At 43.5% G+C, this 23,244-nt stretch overlaps 1 protein-coding gene across 6 annotated transcripts in view; it reads left to right on the top strand.

The window, feature by feature from the left end:
• Nucleotides 1–23,244, top strand: part of DGKI (diacylglycerol kinase iota) — a 304,108-nt gene that overhangs the window by 247,019 nt on the left and 33,845 nt on the right. For all 6 annotated transcript variants that reach the window (XM_038400325.2, XM_043518599.1, XM_038400320.2 and 3 more), the window contains one exon: nt 15,297–15,322. In XM_038400325.2, the coding sequence (XP_038256253.1) occupies nt 15,297–15,322 (26 nt within the window). The remainder of the gene's footprint in view (nt 1–15,296; nt 15,323–23,244) is intronic.

Genomic DNA, 23,244 nt, shown 5'->3' with positions numbered 1-23,244 from the left:
ACATCAGGCAGTGAGGAAGAGAAGGAAACATCCACACTAGAAAGCAGATGAGTGAGAAATGGTGGAAGCAGGGGGATCAGATTTCAGGAACTGGAAGGGGGTGGACCAGACAAGACAGGGGTTAGGAGCTGGTAGTGGGTGGGAGTGTATACAGGCACAGAGAGGGAGGGAGAAGGAACAAAAGGGGATGGAGGTGATGGATAGGAGCAGAATGGGTGGGGAAGGAGCCAATGTGTGGGCTGGATAGGAACAGAAGGGGGAAGGAAGAAGGAGCCTGGGTGGGTGCATAGGAGCAGAGTGGGACAGAGATAGGCTAGGGTTACAGGGTCAGAAGGTTCCATAATCACTAGAGAACCCTCTCTCCAGAACCTGGAATTATATTACATAGTCACATACAATTTTCCCCTGATTTATTCAGTGTACAGGATGCAGCTGCTCTAGCAAGAAATCAGGATTGTGTAGTGAAGGGCAACTGTTGTCTGCAGGACCTCCAAATTAGTGGGCACTTTTGACAATTTTGGTCTTAAACTCTCTGGGCCTATGTTCACCAGCCGTAAAATGAGCCTGACTCCTGGTTACTGTGCTAATGTTTTAGCAATCAGTCCTTTCTACTCCTAAGCACTGGCCACAAACAACTCTTCCATATCAAAGGGTAGGGAGAAAGGGAGTAGGAGAAAAACTTGAAATATCATTAATCAGATGCCATCTGAAAATAAACTCACGTGAAGCGCACTTAATTAAAAACAAAGGGGTAATTAATTTTCTCTAACAAAGACCCCTGCCTAGGAACCATTAAAATCAAACCTCTTTCCCCTCCAAGGGCTTAAGAGTAGGATCAGCGCCAAGCACTGTAATTATTTTCAGATTCTCTCTCTATAGATCTTTTCATTCAGATTGGAGAGACTTAAGGCATTTGTTTACATACCTTGTCTTTTCAACTGTCCCCGCATTTTCAAAAAGGCTGACAGCATTTTAAAGGGTGGTATATATTTATTCCATGGACACACCAAACAGCCATCAGCCATACTTCTTCTGGATGTGGTCTGCTCTCATGATCTAAGACGAGTCTGCCCAGGTCAGTGCTTGAAAAAGAGACCTCCAAGGAAAACCCAGAGTACTGCAGAAAATGGCACTGGTGAATCATCTGAAGGCACTTTTTCCTCCTCCAGAGCGAGTGCTAGACCAATGCCCTAGTATAGTGCTAAGGCATATTGTGCTGTATAGCTGGAGGTGTTGTACGGTATTGCTGATGAGATGTAAAACATGGCCTCTGATCACTTGTAGCTATTAAAAGATCTGATGGAACTTCATGCAAGACATGAGGTATCCCCTGTATTATGTAAATTTTCCTCTTTGGGTAGTTGTGTTCTGGCTTGCTAAAATTCTTCCTGTAGTTACATTTGAAAAAAGGTTTTCTGAATGAATAAACTCTATCATCTGTTGAGAGGGTTGGGCTGGAGAAATGCTCTGCCTATGGTGGGAGGGATGAGCTTGATCCTGCAATGTGCTGAACACTGGCCTCAGTCTGGCAAAGTACATAATTAGGTGCTTTACTTTAAGCACATAAGTTGTCTCATTGAAGTAATTGCTTTTCATCTGATCAAATGCTTCTTAGCAGTCCTTGGCTGGACATACGATAGGATGTGAAAGACTTTGCACCGAACAAGGAATGTCACTTTATCCCCACCTCCTAACTCCAAAACCACCTCTGAGCTGCCAGTTCTCATTAGTAAGAGCTGGATTTAGGCATGCTCTCTTGAAATGTGTGTCTCGGTGGGTCCATGAAGACCATCTGTGGAATGCAGAGGTGATGTGCTTGTTCTCTGGCAGCAGAGCAATGTGAGGAATTCAGAGTATTTACTGAATCATTAGAGAATTGTCTGCTGGTCTGTCATCAGGGAACATTCATGTCTATTCACTTAAACCTTCAGCCACAGGATGGTTACCCTATTCCAGGGGTGGCCAAACCCACTGACCCTCCAAGCCGCATACAGTAATTTTCTAGAAGTTCTAGAGCCAAGCGCACCTGCCAGGGCTCGGGGCTTCTTCCCCACTCCTGCTGAAGCCCCAAGCCCTGGCAGGCGCCTGCCACAGGGCTGAAGCTCTGAGACATCCCCCTTCCCACTGCAGGGCAGAAGCCTTGAGCTCCCCCTGTCCGAGTCTTGTAGGTGGAGAATGGGGCAGGGGTGTATGGGGCTCCGCAAGCTGCACTTTAACTGTAAAAGAGCCGAGCCATAGTTTGGCCACCCCTGCCATAATAGCTGCTGCAGGTGAGGAAAAAAAGAGTGTTGAAAAGGGAAGATGTGAACTGTAACCAGTACTTGATAGAGGTTGGTGATACGCTGAATGAAAGAACCTCTAAGCCAAACTCCTTCATCTTCAGTCCCCTGGAAAGGGTAATTAATAGCAACTTGTCTAACATCTATCCAGCTGTAATGGCATTGTGTGTCCAGAGCTGTTAGATGTGTTATCTGAGTAAAGTACATGGCTCGTGAAGGGTGGGAGAAGGTTGGCCAGCACACCATCTGGTTAAGTTGTACAGAAGAAGAAAAATGCCTACAGGGGCTTGAAGATGGCAGCAACACTTCACAATAAGTGGACATTAATTAGCCAGTAATATCACACAGCAACTGCTTTATGAGGTAATAATAATTGAGTGCCCGAGTGGAGAGAAAAAGGAGGCTGGAGGTCAAGTGCTTTATGACAACCAAAGGAATTGGATCATTGCTGAGGAAATCAGAGTGGCAGTACAAATGTTACAAGCGTTTTTTAAAAGAAAATGGTGTGTAGCACAAGGTGAGAGGAGCATCAGGCAAGTGAGTTTGGATGTGAAAAGAGAGAGAAATGTTCATGCAGTGACAGGATTATGAAAATGTAAAGAGGCCATGTGCAGTTTGAAAATGTGTGGTGCAAGCTGCTAGTGATGAGTGCACCTGAGGAGGACCAGAGGTTTGCTTTGGATAAGCATTTAAAACTTCAGATGTTTCACTATGCTTCTTACTTTTGAAAAACTGAGCATGAAACATCATAAAACTCATTCTCAAATACCTCCAAATAGTCTGTCTGGTAGTATTTCAGCACCACACACTAAAAGGTTTGTTTGGTTCAGATTCTGTTTAAGCTCTGGGTGCCAATTTAAGGATTGAGTGGGATATTATTTTATCAAAGCAGTTTACTCACCCTTAGAAACCGATTTTCCAGGCCTGTTTAAGATCATAGGTATGTATTTGTGAGTGTAGTCATGGCTTTCAACCCAATCACATTTAGAGGGTGACGCACACAAATTCAACCTGTCACCCACTCACCCATATATACTTTCTCATGTAAAATGTAATTTAAAAACAATAGCATGATGAAATGGAATTTCTCTCTCTCTCCCTCTCTCTCTCTGCTTCTCCCTTCTACTTCATCCTCTTTTTCCATCTGTTGGCCTTCTCTTTCTTTCTCTTGAATTGCCCTCCACTCTTAACAAGATAGCTTATAAGGGACCACTCTCATTACCCTAATGTGGCATATGAGAAAGGCCTACATTTTTAGCATCTTTCCCAAGATGACCAAGGAGGGGAAGGGAGAGAGATTAAAAGGTGTATTGGTGTATTCTCCATTGCATCCAAACACAGTTGGTTTTCTACTCGGAAGCAGGAATTCTGCCTAGCCTTATTTTTCTTGAATAGTTTTATGTACCGTGAAACAATGGAAATCAGAGACAGTCCCAGCACTATATGAATGGAATTTCAGAAGTTTCACTGTATGCCTTCAAAGAAGGCTTATAGACTGAGAAATAATAGCAAGGCTTTACAAGAATTTTTGAATATTTGGCTAAATACAATGGTATAAAATAATCTATTCTTCCATTGTGATCCCTATGTTTGCAAAATCAAAGGCTTGGTAGAAGTTGCCAGAATCTTTCTGATGTTTTCTTCTGTATTGATTTCAGTAAATAAATAAATATATAATGTTTTTTTTTCTTAGTACAGTAAACTATGTCTAAGAACAATCCTCATCCTGCAGTACTGGAGGCAGATGTCTCTGGATAAAATGGACCACTCCTCAGGGAAACTCAGTCTCTTTGCACTTTGACTGCAGAAAGAAGTATGGTTTCTGAACTCCCTCTCAGCTTTTTGTGCTGCTTTTCAGGATGCTGCAGCCCATTGGATTTCAGGAGTTTCTTAATGGCAGCTGCTGCAGCTATCTGTGTCTGATACTCTGGTATGCTGATTTCAGTGTCCAATTATTGTAAAATTTTCCTGGAAAAAACGCCTGTTGGTTCTGCTACTATTTACAAAGCTTACCCCAAAGTCAGTGGGGAAGGCACATGATAAATGGGTCAATCCAGAATTCTACCTCAAAAGAGGCATGATAACAAATGTGTCTGGACTGCTTTGGTCAGTCACTTGCAGGCCAGTTTTGAACCAGTCCTCTCCAGTTTGGCTTTTCTGCACACCTAGTCTCTCTTCAGCTTCTCCAGAGTGGTGTCCCTGTTTTGGCTTATTCTTGTGCCCCTCAGAGCCACACCAAATTTCTTCACACCATATGATTCAACATCTCCTTTAATCACCACCATGGTGAATAAAACGCAATCCAGGGCATGGCTGAGAACTAAAGGCACCTCATGTGGACAACTGAGCAGAAAAAGGAACACTATTTTGAAGGGAAAAGCTGCACAGATTGGGAACCGAATGGGAAGGAAGGACACCAAACCACATCTTTGCCTAGGACTGGCTCTGCCCATACCCCTTTTATTTTAAAAATGTTTTTGATTTTCATGAATTCAGTTCAGATCTCAAACTTGGTAGTTTGGCTCTGTCAGCAAGGAAACCCCCCATTAGGACCAACTGGAAACAAACACACCTTTGGCTGTTTGGGCATCCAGGAGCTGTAATTCCCTGTCTGCTCCCATTCAGCCCCCATTTCTGGGAGGAAGACATGACAGGAATAACCAGTCAGAATTCAGGATTCTGAAAGGCTCAGAGTTAGCTCAGCCATTCTCCTGCTGTCTTGTAGTGAGCTCTGGGTGCATGAAGATCATGGTGTTGCCTTCTGGCGACATAGAACTGAGAAAACAGAAAATGCCATGGCACAAATTCATCTTGCAACACAGACTGTGGCAACAACCACCAGTGATGTACATCATGGTATACCTTATGGGATACAAGAGCGCTCTTCCCAGCAGGGTTTCTGAGGCATCAGCCAGTATAAACTTTTAGGAGCTTTTACTGGCCCTTTGTCCCTAGTGAGTGACAGAGTCTGTGAAATGAGCAGAAAGATCACAGATGCTGCAGAAAGCACTCAAGTTAATCACTTGTTCCCTATAAATGGGTGAGCCTTTGGCACCACCTGTCAGTACAGTGCCAGGGTCTTGACTTATCGAATCAGGACTGGCATTTAGAGAAATCATTTTTTGACTTAACAGAGTAAAATTTCCATGAAAGTAATTGAGACCCAATATATATGGAGCCCCACATCATCATTTTACAGACTTTTTACAATAATAACCGAACTTTAAATCAGTCTTGTGCCACCTCTTCTGCTGTTAATAAATGCAATTAAAAAGGAAATGAAAGTGTCTTTTTCATTTGCATAGACACAAACCTATTTGCATAAAAGATTGCAAGACAAGTTGTGTTTGTTTTTTTCCTCTGGAAGTAGGTCTTCTGCCTCCTGCTGTTTAGGGACTGAGGTGCTAAGGGGTTGTAATGAAAGCTGCTGGATCTGACAAGACTATCTGTGTTTCTGGCCCTTCAGTATATGATGGAAATACAGTGTTTTCTGTATACTGTTAAATATAATATTTCCCACCATCCCTACTTCTAAGCAGGGGTGAAAGTAATATTAACTTCTTACCAGTCCGGGGGCTGGCTCCGGCTCCCATAAAGGGCAGGGCCTCAGGCGGAAGGGATGGGGTTGGGGGGTGATCAGCCTTCCCCAGCCAGCCCATCAGCGCTGCCCGGACCCCACCACCCAGGGTTCCGGTTGTGATTTAAAAGGCCCAGGGCTCTGGCAGCTGCCACGGTATCAGTGGGGGCGACCAGGAGCCCCAGGCCCTTTTAAATCACTGGACCCGGGGCAGCTGCCCCTTTTGCCGCCCCCGTTGATGGCCAGGGAGGGGCAAAAGGGGCAATGATGTTAAAGTGCCGTGGCAGCACTTTAACGTCATTGCCCCTTTTGCCTCCCTATAAGTGGCCCTGCCAGTAGGGTCCCTACCGGCAGGGCCACTGACAGGGAAGGGGCAGTGACATTAAAGGACATTTAAGGAGGGTTCTTTGCTACAGCTGCGCTTTAACATTGTTGCCCCTTCCCTCCCTCCCCCGGTTGGCAGCCCTGCCATACTGGCAGGGCCACTGATGGGGGAGGCAAAAGGGGCAGTGATGTTAAAGTGCTGCTGCAGCAACTCTTTAACATGGGCTGTGTATGAGCTGGTACCGGCTTCTGACCGGTACGCCGTACTGGCCTGTACCAGCTCATTTCACCCCTCTTCTAAGTGAATAATTTAGACAGAGTGGATCCCCCCAGAACAGATTTGGCATGGATTTTAGTTTCTTTTTCTCCCTCTTCCTGATCCTGGAAATGAAGGCTCTTAATGATTTTGTAAAATCTCAGCATCTGATGAGCAGTTGAGGAAACTTACCCTACTAACAAATTGTTTTGGCAGATAGTGAAACGCAAAGCACACCCACACATCACGAGACTACAAATTGATTTCTTTAGAGAGATCTCATAGCTGACTGGCATCTCGCTCTCTGAAAGGGAAATGCAAACAACCCAGCCTCCAACTTCACCCTGGAGCTGATTTCCAAGCAACAGAACAAATGCATGATTGGCTAAGGACTCCACTGTCCTGGTGCAGAGACAGCCTGTTGCAATTTGGTTTTAAAATCCCCTCCAAATATTGTTAGCAGATAAGGGAGAGAAAATGAGTTTTCTAAGTGGAATGTAAGTTTTTGTTGGAATGAGTTTAAAAGATGAAATCTGTTTTGACAGAGATGAGATAGCAGGGTGCATCTGTTTTGTCCACATTGCTTGCCAGAGCAGCCACAAATCTTCCTCTTTATCTCTGGCTAATTGTCCAGGCCAGAGTAGAATAGATGACTTACCTTGCTCTCTCTCTCTCTCCTCATTCTTTTTTCCTTTCAAGCTCTTTCCGGTGGAATGAAGGAGATGTGTCTGTGACAGAATAATATAACTCTATAGCAGGGAGGGCAGGGGAACAAATGGGAATATCAGCTTTAGTGCAACATCTTTCTATTTGGTACCCTAAGAGAAAATTACCTTTGGGAATTTAACTTTAAGGGATTACTGCTGCCTCCTTAACTCCAGCCCTCTGGACTGTGAATTCTGTGCTGTGCCCCTTAAAGGACTCACCCAAACCTCTAAGCATTATATGGTTCATTCTCCATTAGTTAATCCACAGCAGCATTGTGCAAAATTCAGCAGTTTTACTTTGCTTGGGGTTTAGATGACCCTTCATTTCTTTTTCAATGTGGATTTGACATGTGCCTTGGCCAACATTTATTAAAAAGCATGCCTAAAGCTATTTGGGGGTCCTGGGGTCTATCAACTTATTTAGGTACCAAAATGTGGCTTTAAGAACCCAGCATTAGGCATCTGTTTTTGAAAATCTTGTCCCCTGAGTTTCCCTTTGAGTGTCAAGTATTAACAATCCCCAAAACACTAAGTGAAACTCCTATGTTTGTTTTGGGATAAAAAAAACAGTTTAGCATAGTTTGCAGGTTCTTTATAACCCCTAAACTGGCCTAGGTTCACTCAGAACTCAGCCTAGGTTCACCAAGAGGATTGTGAACATTAGCTGAATCTAGCCTGAGGGTCAGGTTTATAATTAGGTGAATTGAGCTCTTGCCTACTGCTGCGGTTGTGTGTGGAGTGGTGGGGGTAATTTGTTTTTATTTAAGTTTGCAGCACATTAAATCTGTTCCAAAGCAGCTTTCAGACCTTCTTTATGGCTTTGCAGTTACCAAACAATTCCTTTTTGGGCCATATCAAAAGCTTACGGTGATGACAGAAGGTTATCTGGGCAGAGGTGGTGCTAGCCCATGGGGGGCCCTAAGCAGAAATATCCCTCTCCTGCCTCCAACACATACTAATAATTAATAGGAGGCCCCTTTTTGCTGCTCAGGGCCCTAAGCAATTGTTTAGTCTGCTTATGCCTAGCGCAGGCTCTGGAAAAGGTCATTTACACAACACCCTTAGTCATGCAAGAGAATCCAATGAATTTACCACCAGATTGATTGCTGCCTTTTCTCAGCTTCCCAGAGCAAGCTGAGTAACCTACATACCCTTCACCTCTTCCTTGCCCCCCTCCTCGTGGTTTTGAATGGGTAGCAGAACTCTTCGGCCTTATATTCCTTCTAGTGTGTCATTCCGCCTGCATATAGGACTGAACCATATTCTCCCACTAGAGTTACCTCCCTATCAGCTACCTCTTTTCTCCCTGCCCCTTGTCTCCCACCACTGTCAATGACTCATCGGTCAGATCAGTGAGAATTTTAACGCCCATTGAAGTCAATGAGTATCTTTCCACTGCTTTCAATGGGGCTTTGGATCAGGCTCAGAGTGAACAGATGTTTCACCTTCCCTCTTTTAGAACACGCCTTGATTTGGACTTGAGCAGCAGGGTGAATAGGGTGAAGGGAAGAACCTCACATAGCTCTGTATTGATCCTGCTAGTCATTTGGGGAGATCCTTCCTTTCAAAAGGAGTGGCATCAGGGTCTTCCTCAGCCAACAGCATAAAACTGAAGGAAGTGCAGGTGTACAAGGTACTCAGAGGAATCTTCCCCTCCTGGTCTCAGGGGAAAATATCTGCTTTGGAGAGTATTCCCCTCTTTTTCAGAGGGTAGCTTATGGAGCTGTTTCAGCCTCTTTCTGTTAAAGCAATGTTAACTGTTGCTTTGTATCCTTGCATCTTTCTCCTGGCCTTTCCTTGTTTGATTACCATTGAATGGAAATGCCCCTACTCCCTTAGGTGGCAGTAAAACTTCAAGTATCGCCAGTTTGTTCCGCACCCTTCCCTCCATCCTGTTCAGCTTGCAAAATCATTATAGTGGGGAGAGAAATAAAACAAATTGCAAGAGTAAAAAAGTGAGATAGCAGTGGAAAAGAGACGAAACAATATGAAGGGCACAAATGCTCTGGAGCTGCACTTATTTTCATGTTTCAGAGTAGCAGCCGTGTTAGTCTGTATTCGCAAAAAGAAAAGGAGTACTTGTGGCACCTTAGAGACTAACAAATTTATTTGAGCATAAGCTTTTGTGAGCTACAGCTCACTTCATCGGATGCATCCGATGAAGTGAGCTGTAGCTCACGAAAGCTTATGCTCAAATAAATTTGTTAGTCTCTAAGGTACCACAAGTACTCCTTTTCTTTTTACTTATTTTCATGAGACATTTCCACTAAGCAGCATTGGACTGGGCTCTTGAATGTTAGGTTGCCTGCAAACAGTTCAATTCAATGTCTGCATGTGCGGATGGAGACAGAAGTGAAAGGAAGGAAGGGAAATGCCCCCCAAAATTAGATCACTACATTTAATAAGAAGCATTGAGCTATCTGTATTGTTTGTCCAGACGATCTGGAAATCCCTGAATGAATGTCTGCAAATTGGCAAATAATAGTACAGTTCTTCATTTGAATGGGATTTTGTTTGATGCATGGAGCTTTGTTGATCAGGAGTTTTCTTTATTTACTGCTTTAAGCTGTATTGCCATTATCTTAGAGAAACAGATTAAAGGAAGGAAGGAAAGACAGACTGGTTGGCTTCTGAGAAAGTGCAGTGGAAGTGCTCCTAGCTTCTCACAGCAGAAGGCACTGTAGAGAGTAGATGTAGGTCAAAAGTGCTGCATGTGGAGAAACTCACAATTATTTGGTTCCACTATTTCCCACTAGTTGCTATTGGAGGAATAATTTTGGTGACAGTTTGACCAATACGGCTAGTTCAGTTCCGCCTTTCCCAGTAGGAGATGCTGCATGGAATGGAATATTGAGCAGCTTCTCCAGCCTGAGTATCTCCCATCAGGAGGTGTGGTATAGCACACTGGTAAAGTGCTAGCTATGGGAGCTCACAGCTACTCCAGTCCCAGACTGTATCAGCGACAGGTGCAGGTGCCAGGGTGTGGGGGAGCTCGCACATTGAATAACGTTTAATATGTTAAACCTTCTCTTTGATTAAAACTGAGGTCTGAATGAATTAGTTTAAATCAGGAAGGAGATTTACAGTTCTGAAGATATATACAAAAACATAAAATGAAAGGGAACAGCTTTAGTCTAAAGCATCCCTTCCCTTTCCTCCCCTCCCTCCCCCCCCCCAGTCCACTACATTTAGTTACTGGAAAAAATAAAGTGGGTTAGTAAGATTACAGCATTACATCATTTAAGTAGAGAAAAGTGTGTGGGCGGGGAGGTCATAGGAAAACAATGTAAGTGCTGCACACACATTGCTATTTGGCCTTTAAATTGTAAGCGGTTTGTTTTAAGTAGCCCTGGTGCAAATGATTTCAGTTGCAGGTTTATTGATAAAAATAGCTATTTTTCATCAGCTTGATGTTTGTTTCTCTAGGGGCTTTAGTCTTCAAGAAAAAGGTATCTGTTTACGGAAATTTTGTTAGAATTTACCTGTCGGAGGCTGGTTGGGTTTCTCTAGGTTCTCAAGCCCCTGTAGACAGAGCTCTACATCACAACACTCCCCATTTTCCCTTCTTACAAATAAATGTTCCCTTCCCTATCCCTCCAATGCTGAATAAACCTCACTACCACAGATTGAAAAGAGCGTTTGGAAATAGCTGCTGTAAGTGCTTGGCTGATTGTGGAATGTTTACATGATGTTGAAGGTGCCCTGGCCATACTGGAGATTAATCCTGTGAGAGGGCCTGATCCAAAGCCCAGTGGAGAGACTCCAATGAGCTTTGGATCATACCCTTAATTCCTGGGCCCTGATGCTATGTTGTAGGCAGGTGAACACCATGCTTCTCATGGCACAGGCTGTTTAATTTCCTGGAGGTGTCTATTATGATGACTAACCAGTTTTTTTTAAATGATTATTATTCAGGTCTTTTTAACGCACTGCTAAATCTCTGTCTAGCTTGCTGTGATAATGATCGTACGGGGTACATTTAAATATACATGCAAAATGTGCATTTGTGCTTACAAAAGGGATAATTGTGCAGTCAACTCACAGTTTACCCTTGTATATTGGTGATTGCAAGTGCAATTACCCATTCGGGGGCATGCTGTCCACTGTGCAGTACAGAGGGGAACTCAACTGTCGGAGACCCATTAAAAGGAGAATGCAATATGTGGAAAGAAAAGGAGGCTACATGATAGCACCACCACTCTTCTTCCCACATCCCTACCATAGCCATCTTTGTCCCCTCCATAGCTAACACATCAGAGCATTGCTCTGCACAAACACAGATGTGGCAAGCCAGGGAGTGAGAGAGGTGTTAGGGAAATAGACTCTCCAAGTGCAATCTCTCTCAAGGCGGTGGCACTTTATCTTACAGTTGGCATCACTAGTTATTGCTATCCTGGAAATAAGCAACTATAGGCATTGTCTTCCTATTAGTTTTTGATGTATGTATATTCCATTAAAATGGTGGTGTTACTACACGGTATCCCTCTGGGGCTGCACTTTGACATTTTATCCCGATCTGTATCCTTCAGAAAAGCTGCAGTTACATCCCTATCCAGCTGGAAATCAAGGGCCAAAGTCTCTGTTCAATTTCCCAGAATTCACCAGCTTTTTCAGCTTTTGGGTAGCCAGGCAATGACAGAAATGTAGGACCAAGGCTCACTTTGTTGGTACTACAGAGGGGAAGGAGGGAGCAATGTAAATATCAAGATCTGTGGGTTGCGGTTCTGTTAGAGGAGGATGAAGCAAAGTCTGCTTTGCCTGTCAAGACACACACAGTTTGGTCTTTGTTTTCCTAGGCATACTAGAAGAGATCTCTCCTCCTCACCAACAACTCTGTTACACAGCAAATATTCACTAAATATTTTGTTGCTCTTCTGTTTTGCTGTCCTGGACAGCTGTCTTCTCTGCCCTGTATTGTAGAGCTATCCTTGCTCAGAAGAATTAATTCATGAAGATCTTGTTTCATGCAAGCTGTATACACCTGGGCTTTTGCTCAGCATCACTGGCTGTAGGGCAACTAACTTCTTTGCATCAGGGACACTCTTCTGTCTTCTCGCCTTTCCTTTTAATGCAACCAGGCTCTACGCGTTGCAGCTTGATTCTTTAGCTCTCCATATTTTGTTTATTTTAATAGACTCTGGCTCATGCTGCAGCTGCACTGCATCAGTCAGCTGGTGCTAAGCAGCTGTATAGCCAGTGGATCCAGCCAGTTGAGAATTCCTCCTACATGGAGGAATCATTCGGTGGCAAAGTACCATCGCATTTTCTATGTCACAACCCTATCCAGTCTGCAGTGCAGGGGGTGTGGACAGAAAATGGCTGCATCCAGCTGATCCCCAGCCCCTCTTGGCTCTGGGGCAACTGGGCATAATTTAAAGCAGCCATTAGGCTTAAGGCCACTTTTGTTTCCCACCTTTCTCCAGTCCTGTGATGAGCATAGTTTGGTTGGACCAGAAGCTCTGGCAGAGAATGACTAAGCATTTGACAATTTAGGATGCATTTTCCAAAGTGATTGGTATTGGCCTAACTCAGCTCCCAGTAAAGTCACTGGTAAAACACCATTGGTTTTAGTGGGAGCAAAGTTAGGCTAATGCTGAAAATCCCAGCCTTACACTATATAGATTGCAAGGAACGAAACAATGCTAAAAGAGACCAAACTCCTCACACTCGTTACAAAAAACAAACAACCTCACCTACAAAAAAAAACCCTTCTGCAGCCCATCAAGTGAAAACAATAATAATAATGTTTGTCATATATTGCTTTTCATCCATAGCTCTCCAAGCGCTTTTCAGAGCTGCACACACATCACCATTATTTTAAAAAATGATAAATACAAGTCTTGTGCTTGCTAAAGTGGTCTCCTGCTGTGTATGTGTGTATGTGCATTCTCTCTTGCTTTTTGTATTTTTTTCCTTGTGGGTGCTTTAGAGATAATAGCATATGTCTTCCCAGGTGTAATCTAACTGAATTATAGGATTGTGTGTCCTGTTTTGTACTGTTGCTCTGCATAAGGAAAGTGATAAAATTGTGTGACTAAGAAACAAACAAAAAGAATAAATGGCTCAGATTGGGTGAAAACACTTCGGCAGGTGAGGTATCAAGATAAAACAGCTGAGAATTCTGGATAGGGTCCTATCTGTAAATATTTGCTTGGTTGTATCTTTCTAAAAGGAGAGTGGAATTGCACCTGTTGGTATCTGCAATCCTACATCACTTAGCCTTCTATGTTTGCAGAATTTTATTCCTTACTGGGGGCATGTGGGAAGAAGGGAATACACTGTGAAAGGGACAATTACTGCTTAATGCTGTGGGGCAGTTCAAATGTTTAATATTTTGGATGCTATTCTCTGGGTTATCTACAGTCTTGCCATGTTGCATGGAAATTATTGGAATGGCAGGATATACCTGGCCTGTTTGGCTGCAGAGGACATAGCTAGGATGTTTCAGCAGCAGACAGAGAATTTAACAGTCGCAGCAGGTTGATTAATTCTGATCCGTACAGATACACTGGATATTGGCATGGTCATAATCTTCATTAGGCAATCTGATTTTTTCCTTTATTTTCTCTAATTGAGTGTAACTCTTTCCTCTCTTTCCCTGCAAAGCTCTTCTTTTTAAAAAGTAAAAAAAAATACAAACCTCATTAGGGAAGTTTCCTTCTTTGCTCTCCATCTTTCATGTTTGCACCTACACATATGCCTATTTGACTCTGATGCCCTATAGTCCTTCGTCCTCAGACCCCTGTTATGAAAGGAGATCGTGACTCCTCTCTCAATTTCTTTTGAATTCAAAGCTTTTAACCCCTTTATCTCCACTTGTTACTCTCACACACATACTCCTTTTGCTCCTGTTATGTTTTCTGTTCCCCCATCCCATACCATGAGATGCTTTTTTGACTCTAGCTTTGATCACCTTGCCTGCAATGCTGACACTTGTTTAATCTTGCTAATCTGTAATGTTTGTGCATCAGTGTAAAATTAAACTATGTCAGAAAGAAAACAGAAGCCTTACCATGCTAGCAGTTAGCTCTTGTGTTATCTTGGCAGCAAGAATGTGCATTTACTTTAAAGTCACCTTGTAGGAATGGCTCAGGTGATGGTCTGACCCACAGTACGCTGCCAAACTGAGTTTAAATAGCCAAAGCATGTCCTAGATTTGTGCACGTGGCTAACCCCAGCCCTGCTGCCCCATGCTAATATGTTGGGAGAAAAATGAAGTACAGTACTTTGCATTAATTTATGTGTGCTATTTTTTATTTTCGATCACAGGTGATGGAGGGTAAGATCTTCAGCTGGTGTACACTGGGATAGTTCTGCTAATGTAAGGCAAGCTATCCTTATGTACACCAGCTGAGGACCTGACTAGTTGACCATACTTCATACCTCGTCACTCTTGGAATGTTTTCAAACCTTTCAGTCAGTGGTTGTATATCTCCTCAATCCCCAGAACCCTGCTCTTGAGTTGTATTATACAATAGTTAACTGTATCCTAAGTTTTAGCAGATCTATTTCATGGGCTCTTTATTATCTAAACTTATATACATTGCTTCTGTTAAAATGCTCCCATCTTCTGTGACTTACTGCTAGTGCTTTTACACTATCCCCTGCTAGGAGAATCTGGGGTGTACATTCTGTGAGTTCTTCTGCAGCCATTACTCTTCCATTAGTCCCTCTAGCAACCCAACCTGGGGAGGTCTCCAAACAGCCAGCACTTCTTTACAATTCCCTGCAGTGATTCCTGGTGGGATTGGAGAACTACTTTCTCACCATGACCATTATTCCTCATATTTCCAACCCTGATACCTGCTTGGAGATCCCAAGACTGCAGTAGGTGTGTGCTTCCCGCACAGTTAGACCCTACAGAAACTCTTGCTAAGCGCTGAAGTAGCTATGAGCTGCCTCGCAACCAGCCCAGCACTGTGGTACTATTCCATAAAACTGCTCTGGCTGGGAGGGCTTGCTCCTGAAATAGTTTGAGAGCTCCCTTCTTGTCACCCCTCTTACAGACATTCTTACTGAGAGAAGCTGGGATTGGAATATCTCAGCTCCCTCATATCCAACATGCCTGCACCATTTTCTAGGGTGATACCGAATCTTGTCTGCAGCCTTTTCATCATACAAAAGATTGACTGATCTTTGTTGTTTTCTTCCAGGCCACCCGTCTCTTCAGAAGATCAAGGTAAGATCCTGTTCTATTGATATTGATGAAGGATTAAAAAATGGAACAGAAGACCAGTTAGGAAGCTGTGTTTGATAATCCCTGTGATGGAGAAAAGCAACCTTGCAAAGATAGCACTTTGATATTCATATTTAGTTCATCTGTAATTTCAAATTTATATCGGTTAAAGTTCAATTTAGTAAAAACCAAGTCTGAGTTTAGGTCTTTACTCCAAATTCTGCAAAATTAATTTTGCTCAACTAAACTTGAGGCACTAAAAACATTTGCAGTGTGATTCATGTATCTCAACACCACTGGGGCTCGGCCAAGGGGGGAAAATGTACATGCTCAAAAGAGTTTGCATGGGTTAAATCACGATCAGCTAAACTATTATGACTGTTAGGGTAGAGGCAGCATACACTGGAAGGTGAAGAGAATGAGTACATTTGTTTTTTGCTTTCAAGCTAATTTGGACTACCACTAAAACCAGTTTGGTGGTCTTGTATGTTTGTTCTCTCAGAACACCTATGGATTTTAGCACAATTGATGGTTTCCACATGTAAGAATCCAAGGTTAAGTTGCAGGTGAAGATGCATTCATTAATAAAGTTGCACGGGAACCCAGGACTGGAATAAAAGGGGATGTTGCAGATAAGAAATGAAGTGCATTGGCAGAGCTGCATGGGAGATCAGGAAGAGAAGGAAGGTCAGAACTGGGGCCTATCAAGAGTGAGAATTTAGGAATGGAAAACACAGGTGTGATGCTGGTCAGATGTGAGGTGCATAAAGAAGTAGTCATATGGAGACTCAGGAATGGAACAGAAAGAGGTGTTACAGGCTAGGAATTAAGTTCATTGGTAACTTGTGGGGTTACAGGAATAATGTAAGTTAGCAGCAACTACTGGATTCTAGCCAGTGCTGCCTGAAAAAGAACTGTAATGTTTAATAGTTAAATTAATTGTTCGGAGACTGATTCTCAGAGACTGATTCTCAGATTCACAGTTCTGACAGTGTAAAGGGCCCTTGAAGTGGGAGTAAATTACCAGTGCCAGATTCATGAAAAGGGGCCTTAATATAAATAAGAATCAGGTTGCTGTGTGTTTGTAGTTCTATTTTAAGCCAGTACTAAACAATATGGAGATGGAACTTCCGTATCCCTATTTAGAAAGTGTAAAAGAGCCACTGAATGTCAGTCTTTATCCATATTTTTGACATTCTAACAGTGTTGGTTTATTGTGTCGCATTGCATTACATTATGATTTCAGATGCAAAATCATGCATGCTACTGCACCCACAGAACCCACTATGTAATTCCATTCATTTAGTGTCATGCTCAAACAGAACTTAATCTCTCCTGTTCTATCCTGAAATATTTGGCAGATAAAGTAGTTACCAGCTTGACATAATTTGCTGAATTACCTCTGAAGATTTGTACACGATCTTGGGGCACAAATGAAGTGAGTTTAATAGTCTTCTCTGGCTGCCAGTGCGTATACTTCATAAGATAACCACACCATTTCCCACAGTGCAGGACAAGTGTTAGTCATTGCTCAACAAAGGCCCAGGACTGGATTAGTAAGGAGTGTTACAGGTCAAGGCTGAGTGCACTGAGAGTGTCGTGGGAAGGTTAGATTTGAGAGGCATTGACTAAGTGTTGTGGGGGCCCACAACTGTAATTAACAAGGAATTTTGCAGGGTACCATTGAAGTGCATTGGCAAACAGTATGAGGAAACCTTGTATAGCACCCAGCTGCACTGTACTTGGTTCTAGGCAGAACTCTTAAGTCCAGCAAATGCCAGTAAATTGACACACAAGCACAAATAAGTGTTAAAAATTTCCTTCATCTTCTTGAAATGACATTTCCCAATAAAGAAAGTGCCCCCTCTTTCTTTCCCCACCACTCAAGCTGGGGGTATTGGAGCCTTGCAAAATTTGAACACCATCCCCCTACACTCCAATGCTCAGGAGAAACATTACATTTTAATACGGATTTCTGGGACCTGGTCTTGAATTACTTGTCAATGGATAAGCTCATCAATGATTAATTGTACTTGCTTATAGGTTTTGCTTGCATTTGTTCTATTAATGGAGCAACAGACATTGTATGGTCTATTTCTTTATGATCATCTAAACTTTAATCTCTAAATTCTTCCCCCTTTCCTAACTCATTCTTTTCTCCTTTCACTGTTTTTATTGTTTCCTTCTTCCCACAAATACCTTTCACCTGTGCCTACGGTACAAGTCTTCATTTTGATCAGTATCCTTAAACGCTCCAAAAATTAAAAAAGCCTGCTTTGAAATGGAGTAATAAATCCCCCCCTCTCCCCCTTAACTAGTTAGCTACTGCCTATCATACCATGGTCTTTACAAGGTTTTGTATGGTGGAAGTGGAATAGCTATTTGAATTTGTCAGCACGAAGCAATGGAGTAAGTTTAGCTTATCAGCATCCTGCTTGAAGCACAACAGAATTTTTATGCTCTGTTGCCTCTTTGGAGGAGAGGCTCGATGCCCTGGACACACTCTTAACTCACTGTACAGTCCTAAATGTATCAAATATTGGAGGGCTCCCAAGTGGAATAAAAGAGATGATGTAATTTCATGAAAGCCATAAATTCAGAGCCAAGCTTGCCATTCAACCAACTGTGACTGAGTATTGCAGCACCATGGTAGGTAAGATTACTCACTACAGAAATGTGTTAACTGGAATGGTGACATAAAGTAGGGGGCCATACTTCAATTTCTCCCCTTTGCAGAATCCTGCCTCTCCCTAGCACCCAGATCACTTTCTAGTAGTATCTCACAATTGGCTTTCTGATGGCATTGCTTCTTGCTGTTACTGAGATGAGGTGCTGTCTCTGGTGTGATCCATCTCCTGTTTTTACTTCGCATTTTGCCTCTGATCTCTTCTTTCCCTCTTTAATTTCCATTCTTATTTTCTCTCCCACTATTTTCCTTGGTACCTCATGTCTTTGCCATCCTTCCACCTCCTCACTCCCATGTCTGTCCTTTTACTTGTCCTTTTCCTTGGTGATCTGTTCCATTCTAGTCTGTATAGATTCTTGTACCACCCAGCTCACTTTGGTATCTGAGTGTCCTCCTCCTCTTCCATCCTCAATCTCCACATTAAATGATTCTAGCATGAGTTGCAAGCAGAAGTTCTTGTGTCTGTACTATTACAGAAGTACTACCACTATCTAGTATTGAATGCAAGTAGCACTTCTATTAATCCCTATTAGGACAATGCATCATGCTGTCTTCAAAGGGAGTGGGGATAAAGCACCATCAGTCTGGAACTGTGCATCCAATGAACACACACAATGCTCCTTGTTGTGGACACATGTTAAAGGCACCTTTATCAGCTACAACACAAGGCCATTTAGTTTTGACTCAGAAAGGGAAACAGTGGCTTGCAATAAAAGTGCCTCCGTAAGGTCTTGAAAGGGACTGCACAACCGCGGTAGGAGTCTGACATGCATATTTGAACCATAAACTTTGTTTTCCTATTTAAAAAAAAAGCCAGATGACTGTTCTTACTTCCAGGCTATAGAGTCATTCTCACGTTTGTGCTCTCTCTTTGCCCGCAAATGACTCTGACTCCGAGAGAGAGAGAGACTGACTCACTCTGTAGTCTGGTGGTCACAGCACTCACTTGGGAGGTGGGAGACCCAGGATCCATTCCCCCTTCTCTAGCGACTCTATCCAGAGTGCAATAGCTTCAACAGGCGAGACTGAGGGAGCCCCAGTCATAATATCCCATAGTTCAGTGGTTACAGCACGCATCTGAGAGGTGACCAATCCCTTCTCCCCCATTACCAGGGTCTCCCACATCCCAGGTGAGTTCTCTAGCCACCGGGCTAAAAGTTATAAGGGAGTTCCTGTTTCTGCTGCTTTGTGTGAACTCACCTGAGGGGTCCAATCTGGGTAGGCAACTGCTGAGCACGTTTATTGTATTGGGAACATCCCACAATGTAGGTGTCTGAACACCTGTCTTCCCCTGGTTTGTGAATCACTCTGGGGCTTAGGTGGGAGATAGGTGTCTGGATGCCTAGAGTAAGGTGTTGTGCACATGCCCAGAGCCAGAAACATAGGCACCTAAGGAACTTTTAATGCAAAAATGTGGACACCGAGTGAGTTTAGGTGCCTACAGGGTTCTGCAGGAGTTTTGTACGTCACAGTCGTCCCAAAACTGGGACTTAGGCACCTAAAACAGGGATGCAGGCACCTATCTCCTTTGGTGCACTTGGGCCCAACATTGATTACTCACTATCCACCTGAGTCAAATTTTGACATGGAGATGACAAGTTTTGTATCCCAGTAATTGTCCCTTCATTTAGTTACCCCTGTTGTTGCTCAATCCTTGAAAATTTTGCTTTGCCTTTTTTTTTCTTTTAGCAGGCATGACAACACATTCTTTGCTGCACCAACGGCATTTCCAGTGAGCTGTTATTTTGAAGTTCACCCTCTTTTCTTGGGAGTAGGTTCTGAGTCCACAAGGGAATAGGACATAAATGGGAAATGAATTAAGATGAGAACAATAGATTGAAAGGAGTTTGGAGCCAGTTTTCTTAATGCACTCTAATAATTATTTGTGAAGGGAGAAGATAGAGGATGATTTTCTGTTTAGAAAGGTATATGGAGACACTAAAAAAAAATGTTTAATATCCTGGCAGGAGTCAGTTTTTAGTCTCTCCGAATCTGGACATGCTCTCCGCAGTATTTTCAGGCTGGCTGATGCTGAGTCATTTAATGCTGTTTGTAACAGAGTTGCATCCCCCTTAAGGGCTGGTGCTAGTCAACCCTGATTACAGAACGAGGCATAACTGGAAGAGATCATTGTGGAGGAGGAATAATAATCATTAATAAAAAATAATAATGATGCTCAAGGATTAGAGAAATGTCTAAGAGTGAGAAGGCTCGAGAAGAGAGACAGGACTGAGACTCCAGCCAGACAGGGCCTAGGAAGGGCCTGCCAAAGCAGGAAAAGCCCTAGGCAGAAATGCCTAGGTGGAAGAAGAGAAACCTTTGGTTTGTGTAGACTTTTGGATGGACTTGAAAACTTTATTTTGAACGTTTGTTAATTTAATAAAGCAGAACATAAGAAGGGATGGGAGTGAACAAAAGTGTTTTTTGAGTTTACTGAACAGTGCAAGTGGGGAAACTGAGGCAGGCTACCTGTAGTGAGACCATAGGCCATTAGACTGCGCAAGGGAGGTGGCTGGTCCTTCTACATGTTAGGAGTATAGTGGAGTTTTAACAATGGGTCTTTGAATTAGTGTCTAGTTGAATAACCTGGATGCTTTTAGAAAGAGTTGCAAGATGTACCTATTTCCCCAGGCTTTCCCAACTGCCCCATGCCTGTAAGACAGCAGGTGCTGCCTCCGAGGGATGGTGTGAGTACTGTTGAGAAGTGATGCAGAATGCAGTGTGGGCACCAGCACTGTCAAATGAAAGAAGCTTCCCGAACTATAGAGAAAGTAAATCCTCTCAGTGGCATCTCACTGAGGCTTTGGGAGGCAATGAAAAACCTGCTGGCAAAACAGAGGTTTATTGGGGGGGGGAGGGGAGCGAAAGGTATTGAAGAACACCCCTGCACTCCCCACCCTCATCCTAGACATGTCTACATTGCATCTGGGAGCGAGCCTCCAGGCCCAGGTCTACAGACTTGTTTCCTGGGCCTGTGCTAGCGTGCTAAAAATAGCTGCACTCCAGCTCAAAGCAAAACATCAAAGCAATGTCTGCACAAATATTTTTAGCAGGCTAGAGTGAGCCCCACAAGCCGCACTGTGCACCGAGGCTGGGAGGCTCCCAGATGCAATGTAGACCTATCCGCTGAGGCCTGGTGGGGGCTGGGCTGAAGAGGTTCCCAATAGTGCTTGCACGGTGGGAAGGGAGTGAAAAGTTCATGGCTGACTTGTATCCAGGAAAAGTAGGTCGTTATGCAGAAGATTCTGCATAAAGCTACTGGGAGAGACGGGGAGAAAAGATGTGATTGATTTTTCTCTTGAGGGTTAGTAGGTTGAATTGATTTCTGCAGGAACAGGAATGGGGATGGGGCATCATTAAGTTGATTTACTGATTGGGTCTATTTCAGTTGATATGTTGTTTGGCTGCGGTATTTTTTGCTTTTGGGGGTTGAGTCTGTGACTTTGAATTGACATATCAAAACAATCCCTCTTCAGAGCAACAAATCAGTTTAGGCTAGGGCTCCATTCAGGCAAATCTTTACCCCTTTCCTCAGGCCTTGGGAAAGAGACTCCTGACACCTGGTTCTTCACCCACCTCACCGTATCTCGGGGGACCTGCAAGGAGATTCTTCACCCTCCCGCCCGCATAGGCCTCCAGGGAAGAGGGTCCATTGCCAACATGTTCTTCAGTGCCCTCCTCAGGCCTTGGTCAGGGTGGAGGGGGTCTGCTGGGACGTTCTCCAACAGCTTCCACAGGCTGCTGTGGGATGATGGATTTCTGGGAGAATCTTCTTGCTTCAAGCAGGGGTAGCTTCTTCCTTTCCCTGGAGTCAGCACTCACAGACTGTTCTTGGCTATTCTTCAATGCTACCTGCATCCCGAACATAAAGCAAGTGGTGAGAAGCCTGTCTCTGTTCCTGATATCCTCGTAACCTTGTGGGCCAGTCCAAACCTGAGCCTCACTCCCTTGGGCCATAGTCTGTCAGAGGTCCCCTCGTTTCTCTCTTCCATTAAATCATTGGGTATCCGAAGTTTGGTGTTAGTGTGCAAAGGGATATTTTCCGCAGGAATTCTGCTCCACTTTTAACTCTCCTGTTCACACTGAGTGGAATGTTGTGTAAAGAAATAAAATAAAACCCCAAACCTCTTAGTGCTGGTAAACCTGGGCTGGGGGCAGGGAGGGAAGAGAGAGGAAAAGCTGTGCTCTGAATGCCAAATACTCTCAAATGAGCGATCGATGGTTTCACACAGCTCCTACTCAGGGTGAAGTCGCAGCCATTCACACAGCAACAAATCAAGATGTCTTGGAATGCTTTCTCTGAACAAATCAAAGAGAGCACAGCAGGGGAGGCTCCTGACTGCAGGTATTTACTTTGATTAATTAACCACTTAGGGAAGAAAGTGCTCTGAAAGTGTGTCCTTGGCCAGCCCCAATCGTCTGTTGCTTGGGGAATCAGAGTTCAGAAGTTGAGCTTATTCCTTAATTCTCTAGGTCAACAGAAGCTGGGATTGTACATGTAGCAGGAGGAAGGGCCTCACATCGCTTTGTCGGGACCCCTTGTAGCTGGCTCATGAGTAGTACTGATCTTTCTTAAGTATTTCCAAGGTTCCTCTCATCATAGAATCCTATATATATAGATTCATATAGAGGGATGGAGAGCCAAGAGTGAGACATGGGTAGCCTTTCTGAGAAGGCAGGACAGGCCTGGTGAGTGTAAGGGCTCAGAGTGAGGAGTAAAAGAGAAAAATGGGGGTAATTTCCCAAATATGGCTTATTTCTTCATCCCAGAAGCAAGTATGTGATCAAGGCACACATTGTCAGAGTGAGAGAATATCCAGATCTAAGCAGAACTCAGTGATGGAAAGTCCTTAACACATGGATTTTTCTTTTCGTCGCTCTTTCTGACAGCGAGCAGTGCCTCTGCTTAGGATCTGATCACAGTGCCAATGTAAATTAAAAAAAAAAAATCAACAGGCCTGCAAAAAATTAAATGCTTGAACTGGTTTGCAGATTGTTTGCTAGGATTCATTTGTGAATCCTTTCTCTATTGATGAACAGTTACTCACTGAGTATTGACAGGCAGACACAAGGCACAGCAGGGCCAGATGTCGGGTTGCAAAGGCCTCTGGAAAAGAGAGAAGAGAAGCCCCTAACTTCAGTAGGACTGCTTGTGTGAGCAGTTGCTCACTGATATGCATAAGGGGGGGAATGGTCTGGCCCTTAACTTTCTTTTGCTTTCTATCTTTTTTCTTAAATA

The sequence above is a fragment of the Dermochelys coriacea genome, chromosome 1, assembly GCF_009764565.3.
Source record: "Dermochelys coriacea isolate rDerCor1 chromosome 1, rDerCor1.pri.v4, whole genome shotgun sequence".
Lineage (NCBI taxonomy): Eukaryota > Metazoa > Chordata > Testudines > Dermochelyidae > Dermochelys > Dermochelys coriacea.
The sequence above is the reverse complement of the archived record's forward strand: the minus strand, read 5'-3'. Positions and strand labels throughout refer to the sequence as shown.